The sequence below is a fragment of the Myotis nattereri genome, assembly GCF_964212035.1.
Source record: "Myotis nattereri genome assembly, chromosome: 4".
In the NCBI taxonomy this organism is placed as follows: Eukaryota; Metazoa; Chordata; class Mammalia; order Chiroptera; family Vespertilionidae; genus Myotis; species Myotis nattereri.
Genome location: NC_138079.1, coordinates 33,914,713 through 33,927,982, shown reverse-complemented (window position 1 = coordinate 33,927,982; position 13,270 = coordinate 33,914,713). Strand labels below are relative to the sequence as shown.

The following is a 13,270-nucleotide window of genomic DNA, read 5'->3' as shown; positions in this document are numbered from 1 at the left end:
CACTTCTTGCTGCAGGTGGTTCATTGGAGATTGGTTGGAGTGTAGCAAGACTTGTGGCGGTGGAATGCGTACAAGGGCAGTGCTCTGCGTCAGAAAGATGGGACCTTCTGAGGAGAAGACACTGGACTCCAGCGCTTGCTTAACACACCGGCCCGTTGAAAGAGAGTCCTGCAACAACCTGCCATGTCCGCCTCAGTGGGTGGCTTTGGACTGGTCAGAGGTAAGGAAATTGGAAGCTGTATGTTTTGAGGTGTCTTAACTATTAACACCAAAGCATTTCATATTAAGGACACCTGAGCATGTGAACATCTTAGAACTCAATCATTCAGGGGTATAAAACAGTGAATTTGGCCATGTTATATTTTATTGCTGCTTATCAGGAAGTAAGTGTTTTGGGGTCAGGGAAATCAATGAGAAACTAGTCTGATTCAAAATAAGCCTAAAGTGAATTTGAAAGAATATTATAGTGAGATATATATCATCTAAGTGGTTTTTCTTTTTTACTATCCTTGAACAGCCTCATAGGCTCAGAATTAGTGACATATCTTTTTTTCCCAAGTAATCTTCTAGCCTAACTACATAACTCAGATATGAATCTTTGTCAATTTATTATCACTTATTATACAAAGAGAAGAAACCTGGAGCTGAGGAGTAACACACCAAAAAGTCAAATTTAGATTCTATCAGTACCTCCATGTAAATGGTCATTGGGGAAGACCTGACTAAAATAATGTTTTTCTGGCAGCCATGTATAGAAAAGAGCCTAATATAACTAGAGGTCTCAAAAAAACAGTCTCATGAAAAATGAGGTAAGAGGTAGAGTTCATTCTTAACTCCTTATTCTGCAGGAGACATAGACATATACACTCTATACCATTCTCCACATTTCCCAAAGGAAAGCTGAGTCCTTCTGTAGTGTTGGTTAATGGTAAGAAGGATGAGTACCTGGTTATATGGCTAATGGTCATTCTTCTGGTTGGCAAAACAGGATGCATTTCCTCCTAGAAACATTATGGTACTTGTTTTAGGTTTTTTCTATAGACCTCATAAATTTCTCAAAAAATAACAAATATGCTATTTAGAAACCTCTGGATGTAACTGTCCCCTTGTGACTCTTACTGCTTGAGTGGCCTTAGTTTGCTAGAGGTATGGGGCTCACAGAGGGATGTGGAAATGGAGATTTTGACCAGTTGTGATTATCCGTGTAATCTTTGGCAGGGATTGGGAGTGTTCTTCCAAATTTCCTGGCCATAGTTCAGCTTCAGTAATTACATTCTGCCCACCTAAATTTTATTTGTGTTTCAATCAGATGTAGAGATATTCTTGGTATTATTCACTCAGTGGTTACGAAAAATAGTATGAACTCTTCTGTTCCCTAACAGTGTCTGGATTAACTCCTAAATTCATTGGAAAAGTAACATCCTTTGATAAAGAATAGACATTCTGCAGAGTTGTACACATTAGTAGTTCAATTCAGTACCCAAGACCCATATAGAAGTCCATCAATAGTCTTTGATTAATGATGACAAATTTGTTTTTGGAGAATAAAATCATAATTCGGAGGCCTGATGATTGCAGCAGTTTTAGGGTTTCAGGCCAAGTCAGCAAGTATTATTGAGTTTTACTAAACACACTAGTCTAGTCACTATGGAGAATACAAAAGAATTTATAAGGTTGGGAAAAGAAGAAATATCCATTTAACAACTGGAGAATAATATAAAAGAGTGTTAATAAAATGGTGGATTGTATGGTATAAATGTATAAGTGATATAGAAATTCAGAGCTGAGGAGGTCAGAATGGCCTGGAGTAGGATTGGAAGGTTTTTTAGTTGATGGGAATTGAGCTGAATGTTGAGGGAATATAGGATTTGAAGTAGGAAAGAGAACTGGGAAACTAGAGAAGGTATTTCTGAGAAGAGAAACAATAGAAACACAAAGACCATGTAGGGTTGGAGAAAAGGGTTGGTTTTAAAGAATAAATGGATGATAATAAGAAGGCTTGAATACAAAGTTCTGGCAGCCACATCATTTTTCTACAAAAAGTGGAAAAAGTTGACAAGTTCATATGCAGAAACTAGAAAAAAGTTTGTACCAACCACTAAAACACCAAAACCTTCTCATGTGCAGACTCATTTCACATTGGTCTCTTGACCTACATATTTCTATGCATTTTTAATTACATTGAGAAATAGCTTATGCATATATGTACATTTCCATTTCAAATAGCATTTTAAAGTTTCCTTCCTAATTCAACCTCATATTGGTTGTAGTTACTCTACCTTTAGAATTTTGATTCTTATCTATCCAGTCTTAGTCATTCTTAGGAGCTGCCTGAAGAGATATGTGTAAACTAAAGGGGCTTTGAATCACATTGCTGCTGTCTTCTTTAAGAGAGCTGAGTCAAAGTTTAGGGGAAAGAAGTTGTGCTGAAGGTGTCACGTGTACGTGTTGGGACAGTCACCTTGAATAAAGGATGGGTGGCCGCCGATGTCTCTCCACAGACAATGCAGGAAAATGATCCTAGGGTAAACACTGGTCAAGAGGTGCTGCCATTACTGCCTCAAAGATTCACCATAGGCGCCATCATCGTCATCCTTTATTCAGGAAGAAAGAGGACTTTTGCCCCATTCAGTCCTGTTTATTTTCCACAAGAGGGGTGCACTCTCTCCCTTCCATTTCCTTACGTTACCAGGAAACCCACCTCTTCCCTAGATGGGTTAAAAATAAGTGAAAGTAAAGAGCATTAAGTGGAAAACAAAGTGAGAACAAGGAGCCTGTTCTTCCCAGAGGCATGGAACACCTCCCACTAATGAAAAAAGGAGGCCCCGGCCGACAGAGGGACAGACAATGTTCAGTCTCTTTCAGTTAACTTTTGCAAATATTTCACACCATATTCTTTTGACACGCCCATGAAAGCTTCCCTCCTTTTTCTGCCCTCTCCCCATGTCCAACTATCAGCTCTCTGAGCTCTGCTAATCACAAGGGTGAGGTTCAACTGGTGGAAACATGTTGCAGGAAGAGGAATGTACCCTTTGACCTTTCTCTTTTCATTGCTGGCCATTCTAATATAAAATTTCCATTGTTGCAAGGCCAGGAACCATTTTTTGTTTTCTCCATCAGTGAAACCCACCCGGTGCTTATGACAAAAAAAGAAAAAAGAAAGATAAAAGAAAAGAAAAAGAAAAAGCCAAATTACCTCCGTAGAAAATGTCTCTTCAGAAGCCTTTTGTGAAGCTAATGAAGCCACAGCTTTCCCATTCCCTATCATCTAGCCTCACTATTGGGATCACCCATGCTATGTTGGACTTAAATAGTTTTCTGTTTTTCCCTCTCTTGGCATGTAACTTAAAAGCATACTGTGGATGTGCTCCAGCAATCCCAAACCTTTCTTTTGATGTATCAGGATAGTTTCTTTAGACTCTCAGAGCACCCATTGAAAAAGTTCTGTTTCTTGGAGTTACTCTTGGACAAGTGATGACTGGCATCATAATCAGTTGACTTTATAGGACTTACTTTTGGGTAGCATTTCTTAAGAAGGATGGAAGGTGGGGGGTGGGGAGATCTACTCAAAAGGGTCTGTGCTTTGTTTTGTAGATGACTGTGATATCACCTTATTTATCCCAGGTTCCACTCTGGCCCCATAACTAAGTAAATGAAACCCACCTCTCCAGACAGAACTCAGTCTAACCCCAAAACATTAGCATTTCTGTCCTTTACATGTGAGAGCCAAATTGTTTTCCCTGGTGTAGTTTCAAATACTTTTTTTTTTTTAATTAAATCTTTATTGTTCAGATTATTACATTTGTTCCTCTTTTTTCCCCCCATAACTCCCCTCCTCCCAGTTCCCGCCCCACCATCCGCCCTCACTCCCCACCCACTGTCCTCATCCATAGGTGCACGATTTTTGTCCAGTCTCTTCCCGCATCTCCCACACCCCTTTCCCCCCCAAGAATAGTCAGTCCATTCCCTTTCTATGTCCCTGATTCTATTATAATCACCAGTTCATTCTGTTCATCGGATTATTTATTCACTTGATTCTTAGATTCACTTGTTGATAGATGCATATTTGTTGTTCATAATTTGTATCTTAACCTTTTTCTTCCTCTTCCTCTTCTTAAAGGATACCTTTCAGCATTTCATATAATCCTGGTTTGGTGGTGATGAACTCCTTTAGCTTTTCCTTATCTGTGAAGCTCTTTATCTGACCTTCAATTCTGAATGATAGCTTTGCTGGATAAAGTAATCTTGGTTGTAGGTTCTTGGTATTCATCACTTTGAATATTTCTTGCCACTCCCTTCTGGCCTGCAAAGTTTCTGTTGAGAAATCAGCTGACAATCGTATGGGTATTCCCTTGTAGGTAACTGAGTTTCTTTCTCTTGCTGTTTTTAAGATTCTCTCTTTATCTTTTGCTCTTGGCATTTTAATGATGATGTGTCTTGGTGTGTTCCTCTTTGGATTCCTTTTGTTTGGGGTTCTCCACGCTTCTTGGACCTGTAAGTCCATTTCTTTCACCAGGTGAGGGAAGTTTTCTGTCATTATTTCTTCAAATAGGTTTTCAATATCTTGCTCTCTCTCATCTTCTGGCACCCCTATAATTCTGATGTTGGTATGCTTGAAGCTGTCCCAGAGGCTCCTTACACTATCCTCGCATTTTTGGATTCTTTTTTCATTTTGCTTTTCCGGTTGGGTGTTTTTTGCTTCCTCGCATTTCAAATCATTGACTTGATTCTTGCGCTCCTCTGGTCTGCTGTCGGGAGACTGTATAATATTCGTTATTTCAGTCCGTGTATGCTTAATTTCTAGTTGGTTCCCCAATATAAGATCGAGGGTCTCATTAGTTTTCTTGTAGATCTCATTAAGTTTATCGGCGGCTTCTAAACAGTTCTTGAGAGACCTTAAAAGTGTGGTTCTGAACTCTATATCTTCCACTGACAATTTTGTCCTGTTTCTTTGTCTCCGCATTTTGTTATGCTTCCTTGGTGCACCCCCTAGTGGTCTTTGTTCGTGGTCTTATAGTTAAATCTTGATTGTTGTAGCTAATTCCAGGGAGGGTTTGACCTTCAGGCCAAGTGGCTATGAGAATCAGCTGTGTCAGCAGTGAGAGAACTTCTGTCCTCTAGGGAGGTGCTAATCTGGCGTTTGCCTGAGGCTATCCGGCAAATGCCTGTGTGCAGAGCTTGGGCGGGGCGGGTCACACAGGATCAATAGGGTGGGCTGGAGAGAGCAGTTATGGCGGCTCTCAGTCCTGTCCCCAGGGGCTCTGCCTCTCTGAGTCCCAGCAATGGCTGCAAAGCTCGGAGAGAAAGCTGCACTTGCTCTGACTGAAGCCAGACAGTCCCGCTTCTCCCGTTTGAGTCTGGGTCCCTAAAGACTTGCCCGGATCTGGAGCTCAGAGTCTGCGACTCCCTCCCGATTGAAAACGCCAACCGCGCCCTCCGCCGCCAGCCCGCTCTGCGCACTCCGCACCTCAGAATTTGACTTCAGCGCTGCGCCTCCTCTGAGTGTCCGTATGCGTTTCTCTTTCCTCCTAGTTGTAGGACTTCCACTCAGCCAGCGTTCCAGTGGTTTTGGGTGATGTCCCTTCCGTCTTTTAGTTTCACTTTTGAAGTAGTTGTTCAAAGCAGCAAACTCCGGCGTTAACCTATGCCGCCATCTTGGTTCTCCTCCCAGTTTCAAATACTTTTTGCTTTTTCTGAAAAATTTGTTTTTGTTTCTTAATCATAGAAAAACAAAACCATAAATGCATTTTTCACAAAAAGCACTTCTTATATCCTACTGAGATGAAAAAAAAAAAAGATCTGGTCAGATTTTATTTTTATTTTTTTAAAATATATTTTATTGATTTTTCCACAGAGAGGAGGGGAGAGGGATAGAGAGTTAGAAACATCTATGAGAGAGAAACATCGATCAGCTGCCTCCTGCATGGCCCCCACTGGGGATGTGCCCGCAACCAAGGCACATGCCCCCGACCGGAATCGAACCCGGGACCCTTTAGTCTGCAGGCTGACACTCTATCCACTGAGCCAAACCGGCCAGGGCAATCTGGTCAGATTTTAAATGTTAAGTTCTCATGATATGGCTCGGCTGGCGTGGCTCAGTGGTTGTCAGATATGGCTTGGCTGGCATGGCTCAGTGGGTGTCAGCCTATTAACCAGGAGGTCACAGTTTGATTCCCAGCAGGGCACATGCCCGGGTTGGGGGCTTGATTCCTGGTGTGGTGTGTGCAGGAGGCAACTGATCAATGATTCTCTCTCAGCATTGATGTTTCTTTCTCTCTCTCTCTCTCTCTCTCTCTCTCTCTCTCTCTCTCTCCCCCCCCCCTTTCTCTCTGAAATCAATAAAAAAAAATGTTTTAAAAAAGACTGTCGTTCAATTTTATGCCCCCTTTCTCCCAGCCTAGTACCTATAGAAGATGTGAAAATGTTTTTGTTTTTTTAAATGAAAGATCTATAAACAGGTTCAAAATATTGTAGGTAAGGTTCTCATGTGGCTGAGAGAAAGTACAGATTTTAAGGAAGTGTTCAGACGTGCAGGGGAGAAAGCTGGAAGACTTTAGTTAGTCACTGTGTTAAGTAGGTGACTCAAGAACAGACCACTCAGATTAACCTGGAGAAGGGGTAAATGATAGCCTTTCGGACCTAGGAAGAAGCACCTTTTTCCTTAGTATGAGTGGTCTAATTCAACTACGGAATAGTAAAATTCATTATGTGTAACTGATGGACAGGGAAAAGTCCAGAGGTTTTCTGTGCAATAAAACTTCATGTGTTCTTAGCTACCCCCCTGTGAGAATACTCATGTAAATCAACTCCTCACTTAATTCACAAAGACAGGTTCTTGTAGTCTACTAATAACATAAGAATTTTCTTCAGAAGACCACACCCAGCAAATAGGAAACCAACAATTCCACATTCCAGGAATTAGCAGAATCTTATCACAGCTGAATGTGGCCACGGATAGGGAGGAATCGAGGAATAAACCTACCCACAATACAAAAAGAAAATAAGTTAGCCAAGAAAAGCAAACTTTGGGTTTAGTTCTTCAAGACCTTAGGGAAAAAGATAAAAGTACTTCTGCTTAAAAAGTTAGGGAATGTTTATATCGGAAAGACTTTGCCTAGAATTTAGTGTGTCCATGTACTGTATACCCCAGTGATGGCGAACCTATGACACGCGTGTCAGAGGTGACACGCGAACTCATTTTTTTGGTTGATTTTTCTTTGTTAAATGGCATTTAAATATATAAAATAAATATAAAAAATATAAGTCTTTGTTTTACTATGGTTGCAAATATCAAAAAATTTCTATATGTGACACGACACCAGAGTTAAGCTAGGGTTTTTCAAAATGCTGACACACCGAGCTCAAAAGGTTCGCCATCACTGGCTATACCCGAACACATATTTACTTTAAGAAACATGTTCTTGGAATTTTCCTCTATCCTTTGACTGTCTTTGTTCATTAATATTTGTTTCCTTCCCAGTGCACTCCCAAGTGTGGTTCAGGATTCAAGCATCGGATTGTTCTGTGCAAGAGCAGTGACCTTTCTAAAACGTTGTCAACTGCATACTGTCCACAGGAGAGCAAACCCTCTACCCGCATGCGCTGCAGTTTGGGCCGCTGCCCTCCTGCTCGCTGGGTGACAGGAGACTGGGGCCAGGTAAGGCAGTTGCACTGTGGTCTTCCCTCAGGCAGCACCTTGAGACACAGGTAGCAACATATAGAAATCGAGGTGTAAGATATGAGTGTGGAACAAGGCACAAACAGCAGCAGCCACCCATAGACACACTTTGCTATGTTTCTCCATACCTACACACTTCTCACTTCTATCAACTCCTTGGATCCTGACATTTTAACTTAAAATTAAAAGCAAAATAGTCTAGATGGCCAGAGATTTGAACAAGCTACCAAAACTTTGAATTCTAATCCCAACTCTCTCAACTAATTTAAGAACCAGTCAGTTAACACCAGTGTCTTAATTTTCCTACTTGCAAAGTAACTTCTTTTAACCTCACAGAAAAGATATGGGGGTTTTGATTGACAGTCTTTGAAATGTCATTAATACTTATTCTTCAATGGATTTTTCTGATGGAGATTATGAATTGGGAAGCAAGTATAGGGCTTTTGGTATCTATTTTTATATTATACTCATTTCCAGTCTATGCTCCAATTCTTTTTTTTTTCTTTCTCATTTTTAAATTGTGTTATCTTGCTGAAGGTACCTTAAATCCTTTAAAAGCAACTTGATATTTTTGCACAGAATGAAAGTTAAAGTATTGTTGTTCTTTAGTGCACAAAGGAAAATCTATTAGGTTACATTAAAAAATGACACTCCAGAAATTAAATTACTAGACTATCAAAGCTCTTTTCCTGTGATTTTATAGTTAACCTTGTAGTGAATCATTTTTTAATATCTGAGACCAAAATAAATCATAATGGCATATAACTACACTGGTACCATTTTGTTTGTGCTCTGGGACTGCACATTACTTATTAAAAATGGCATTTCATAGAAATTGTTACCAAAATTCTGGCCAAAATTCCAAAATTCAGTATTGCTAGAGTATAGCAGTATCTATAGACCTCTTCTATCATACTGGAGAGCAGGCAAAGATTTTCAGTCTCCATTAAGGCAAATTAATATACTTGCTCAGCCTTGTGAGGAGATAAAGGAAGTATGATCATAAAGTAATTAACATTTGCATTTGTATAGCAAATAATTAATAATTCGGTTTTCTATAACAGTATTTAGTTTGAGTTACAAAGTGCTCAAGTGGAATACACATGAGCATTGTATGCAATTAAGTGTTTCATTGTAGAAGTAAGACAGTGTCACAATATATAATTGATGTTATACTATTAATGAATCTGAATGGGGAGTTGGAGGGATGGATGGATTGAACAAAAAAGAAAAAAGAAGAGAGAGTGAGCTCATGGACAACAGTATGGTAATTGCCGGGGGAAGGGGGAGTGAGAGATAGAAGAGGGTATAGGGGGGATAAATGATGATAGAAAAAAAATAAAATAAAAATAAATATTTGCAAAAATAAGTATCAGTACAAACATGCTCTCATAATTTTTATCTAAACCAGGTAGGAATTTCTTTCCTTATATATTCATCATTGTAATGCACTGTTACATAAAGGCCCATTGAAAGTGTTTGCATGTTAGTGATTTCCTAAAATTTACAGTTATCAATTTGAGAATATTCTTTTAAATGTCCTTGAATCCTTTTCTTCTCATCCATATTTTCAATTCAATTTCCTAAAATTGAAATTAATCAGTATAAAAAAAAAAGCAAAGATGCTCTAGTACATTTCTACAGTGCAGTTACTTGCCATTCTGTGTTAAGAACCTTCAAGGTAGAAGTGTCTATGAATATCCTTGCAAGTTCTCTTTGTGCTTTGAGAGTTTTTGTAAATAAAACCAACAGGGCCTTCATTTGTTTACCTTGTAAATATCCTAATGGCCTGTCTTGGCACTCTTTAGCTCCTCATCCCTTTGATCTCAAATCTCACAGGCTTTCTGGTATTCTGGATGGCAGGCCAAAAGAATAGATCGAGGAATAAGATCGAGCTTCCTTCTTTAACCTGGACAGCTGATCAGTCCCAGCTGAAACTAAGCCGCTCAGAGAATAACTTCAATTCTGAAATAACAAAATTCCTGAATAGATATTAAGGGAGAGGGACACATGCTAATTGGCTAATACCAGACCGCTTCTCAGGTTTGTGTGGCTAATAGTACCTTAGAAAATTTGTGGTACTTACTTAAACTCTTTTAAAAATATATATTTTTATTGATTTCATAGAGGAAGGGAACAGGAGAGAGAGAGATAGAAACATCAACGATGAGAGAAAAATCATTGATTGACTGCCTCCTGCATGCCCTCCACTGGGAATCGAGCCCACAACCTGGGTATGTGCTCTGACTGGGAATCAAACCATGACCTCCTGGTTCATGGGTGGATGCTCAACCACTGAGCCATGCCGGCCAGGCAAACTCTCTCTTTTTTTTAACTGGCCATGTCACCAGGCCTCAGCAGTCACTGCTGTTACACTGAACTATGGTACACGAGTAGACCATCAGGCTCTTTGCCCACAAACCTATGATAAATAGTGAGCAATAATGATGGCCTGGCCTGGTTATTCTACTTCATCATGAGAGTTTTCTTATTATACTCCTATTAGAGTTCACCAGCACTGCTTGGAACTGTGGAATACTAGTACAAGAAATCCTTATCTCTTATCTTCTGGGAACTATATTGCTTCCATTTTCTACGGTAATGACATGACCCTTGAGATTCCAGACCAATTCAATAGTAGAATGACCTGATCATGCACCTCTCCAAGATGAACTGCCTATGGGCTTTACATGCAAATGTATGTGATATTTGAATTGACATAGTATCTTTTTTACCTCCTGAAAATTGTTGAGATCAGTGTTTTGTTTCTCTCTGTCTTTGGGTTTAGTGTTCTGCTCAGTGTGGCCTTGGGCAGCAAATGCGGATCGTGCAGTGTCTCTCCTACACCGGACAGGCATCTAGTGACTGTCCGGAACCTGTGCGGCCTTCATCGATGCAGCAGTGTGAAAGCAAATGTGACGGTACCCCTACTTCCAATACTGAAGGTGAGTTTCCCAAGAAGGGGCCTCTAGTGACTCACGCATTCCCAGTGTTTGAAGAGCCCCATAAAAACAGTTTGCATAGAGCATTTACGAAAGCTGTGTCTTTTCCTGACACTTTCCCTAACTGTATGACCTTCTTAAATCATTTAACCTTTCTGGAGTTAATTTTCCTATTGTTAACATAAAAAAACATTCACACTTGTAAAGAATTTTTGTGAATTTATTTGAGCCAAACTGTCAGCAATTCCAGGAAGCAGAATCTCAATGTATTGGGATAATGCTCCGGAGAATGGCAGTTTTTCACCTTGTTTTATACATTACAATCAAAGGTGGAGAACTAAGTGGGTTACATGAAATCCATTGGTGATAGATTAGGGAAGCAGGAGAAAGCAAGGGGGGAGAGGGGGGGCTTGGATACAATGAGGGGGCGGTTCTCTGGGATTGGATACAAAGTAAAATGACAGACACCTACTGGATAGTTAACACTCAACTATTAGCATGATGACAATAACTGTAGGAATTTGTGGTATCTGTCCTGGTGCCCAGGTGCATTTGGTTGTGCCCTGAGGGGTCTGAAAAAAGGGAAGCTGCAAATTACCCTGACTTTTTATCTTAGGTACAAAAAGACAATAGGTAAAGATCAAAGTTCATCTTTGTCAAGGGAGATACTGGCCTAGGACATGACTAGCCAGTATAAGTGCTTTTTAATGAAAGGTTTTTATTTTCAGACCATCCTTTGTTACTTTAGGTCTTTGAGTTTGCAAGATTGCCAAGCAGGCCTTCCCTGAGCTTGTCAGGTTAGCACGTGGCCTCTTTTTCATCCACACTGATCTATATAATGAGAGATTGGAGTGGATAATCTCTAAGGTCACGTCCAACCTAGCATTCTGTGTTCGCCTGGTGCTAGAAATATAGAGACGGTTTCTAATGAACCATGCTTAAGAGTGAAAACTTATGTTTCTGTTTGGATATAACTATGGCTGTCTGCTATCATGAAGATGAAAAGTCATGCTTGTTATAATGAAAGCATATGTTTGAAACTACTTATGTTTTAAATGCTAATTTTCTCATTGTAGGAAAGTAGAAAAGATAATTACATAGCAGTTTTTAATAGAAGGGCAAAGGTCTTTAGACTCTGAAATTTCTCTTTGTTATATATTGGGAAATTTCTTTACTAACAACAGATAGCCACCCAAATCCTAAAATTTCTTCTATCGTTAATTAACTATACTTTATTTACTCAGTTAGATATTTATTTGAAATTTCCTGAATGCTACTATGTGCAAGGCACTATAACAGAAACTGGGGTGTATAGAGACAAATATGGCATAGTGAGGAAGGTCAGACTGCCTTCTCATATGAAAATAGAGGCATGATCAAATACATACACATGAACATCTGAAGCCATGAATTTAAATTATGTTGGAATCCCAGCTCTAGGGCTCTGCTTGAAAAACAAAGTAAAAAAATAAATAACTACCCTAAATATAGTCATTAATATTTTTCAAATGAAAATTATATTCTCATAAACCTGTTAAAAAGAGATATATTCCTTTTGACCAGCTTTATTCAGTTAGAAGGATTTTCTTTAAATCCTATTTTTTAATGGTTCCATAGGAATTTGATTTTAGAAAGACCAATCATCTTGCATGACAGAATGCAGAAACGTTGTGTCTTTACAAATGTTCTGGTTTTTATATCAGAATCTCAACACAATATACCTCTTGTATAACTCTCTCAAAGAAATATAGCCTAATCTTTCATTAGTTCAAAGTTACAGTGTTAATTTGCAAAATCTCTGGCTCTAAATAATCTAAATAAAAATATCTTCTATAGGACTGCAGCAAGTAACGTTTTTTTTTTTTTTGCAAATAACTTTTATCCATTGTAAATTATTAGTGATCAATCACATGGATTTGGGAATCAGTTTTTCTATCAAAGTTGGAAGATAAACATTAAGGTGGAAGAGAGGATATATTTATAATATTAAATTAGTTTCTGTTGGGTATTATGGTAGGCCCTTCATATTTATTACCCATCTTATATATCTCATACATAAATACCTGTGTGTGTGTGCGTGTGTGTGTGTGTGTGTGTGTGTGTGCGTGTATGCATATTACATAATTATGACAACAGTCTTCTGAGTGTATTACTGATGAGGAAACTGAGGCACAGAGAAAGATAGTGACTTGCCCAAATTACAAGATTCAGAAGTAACAGTCAGGATTTTAATCCAAATTTGGCAGAGTCCCAGGGTATGTCAGTTTCAACTACATTTATATGCTATTTGTAATTCACTCTCTAAAATTGGGTAATTTAATATGAAGACAGAACTTCTGGTTATGAAGTAGACATACTTCTGGCATTACCATTAACCTGATTCAACAGATTAAGGCTTAATCATTGCTGAAAGAACTGGCTTTTAACATGCCCGCAATAATATATGTTGAGGTTATGTTTAGCCCTTCATTTTCAGCCATTTTAATAATTCTCCAAAAGCTTCTCTATTGTGAATAATTATTACACATAAGCTTTGCAGCTGAAGATGAAATGCTCTTTTTAGATAAGTTGGCAGAATATCATTTGTAACTTCACTTCTTTCTGCCTTAAAGAAATTATCTTAAAATGGATAGTTGCTAATGTGATGTTA

General features: G+C 38.9%; 1 protein-coding gene across 1 annotated transcript in view; it reads left to right on the top strand.

Annotated features, from left to right (window-relative positions):
- Window positions 1-13,270, top strand: part of ADAMTS6 (ADAM metallopeptidase with thrombospondin type 1 motif 6) — a gene marked incomplete at its 5' end in the record, with an annotated part of 219,642 nt that overhangs the window by 192,406 nt on the left and 13,966 nt on the right. The window contains 3 exons of the mRNA XM_081090221.1: window positions 16-220; window positions 7,481-7,657; window positions 10,467-10,623. Of these exons, the coding sequence (XP_080946347.1) occupies window positions 16-220; window positions 7,481-7,657; window positions 10,467-10,623 (539 nt within the window). The remainder of the gene's footprint in view (window positions 1-15; window positions 221-7,480; window positions 7,658-10,466; window positions 10,624-13,270) is intronic.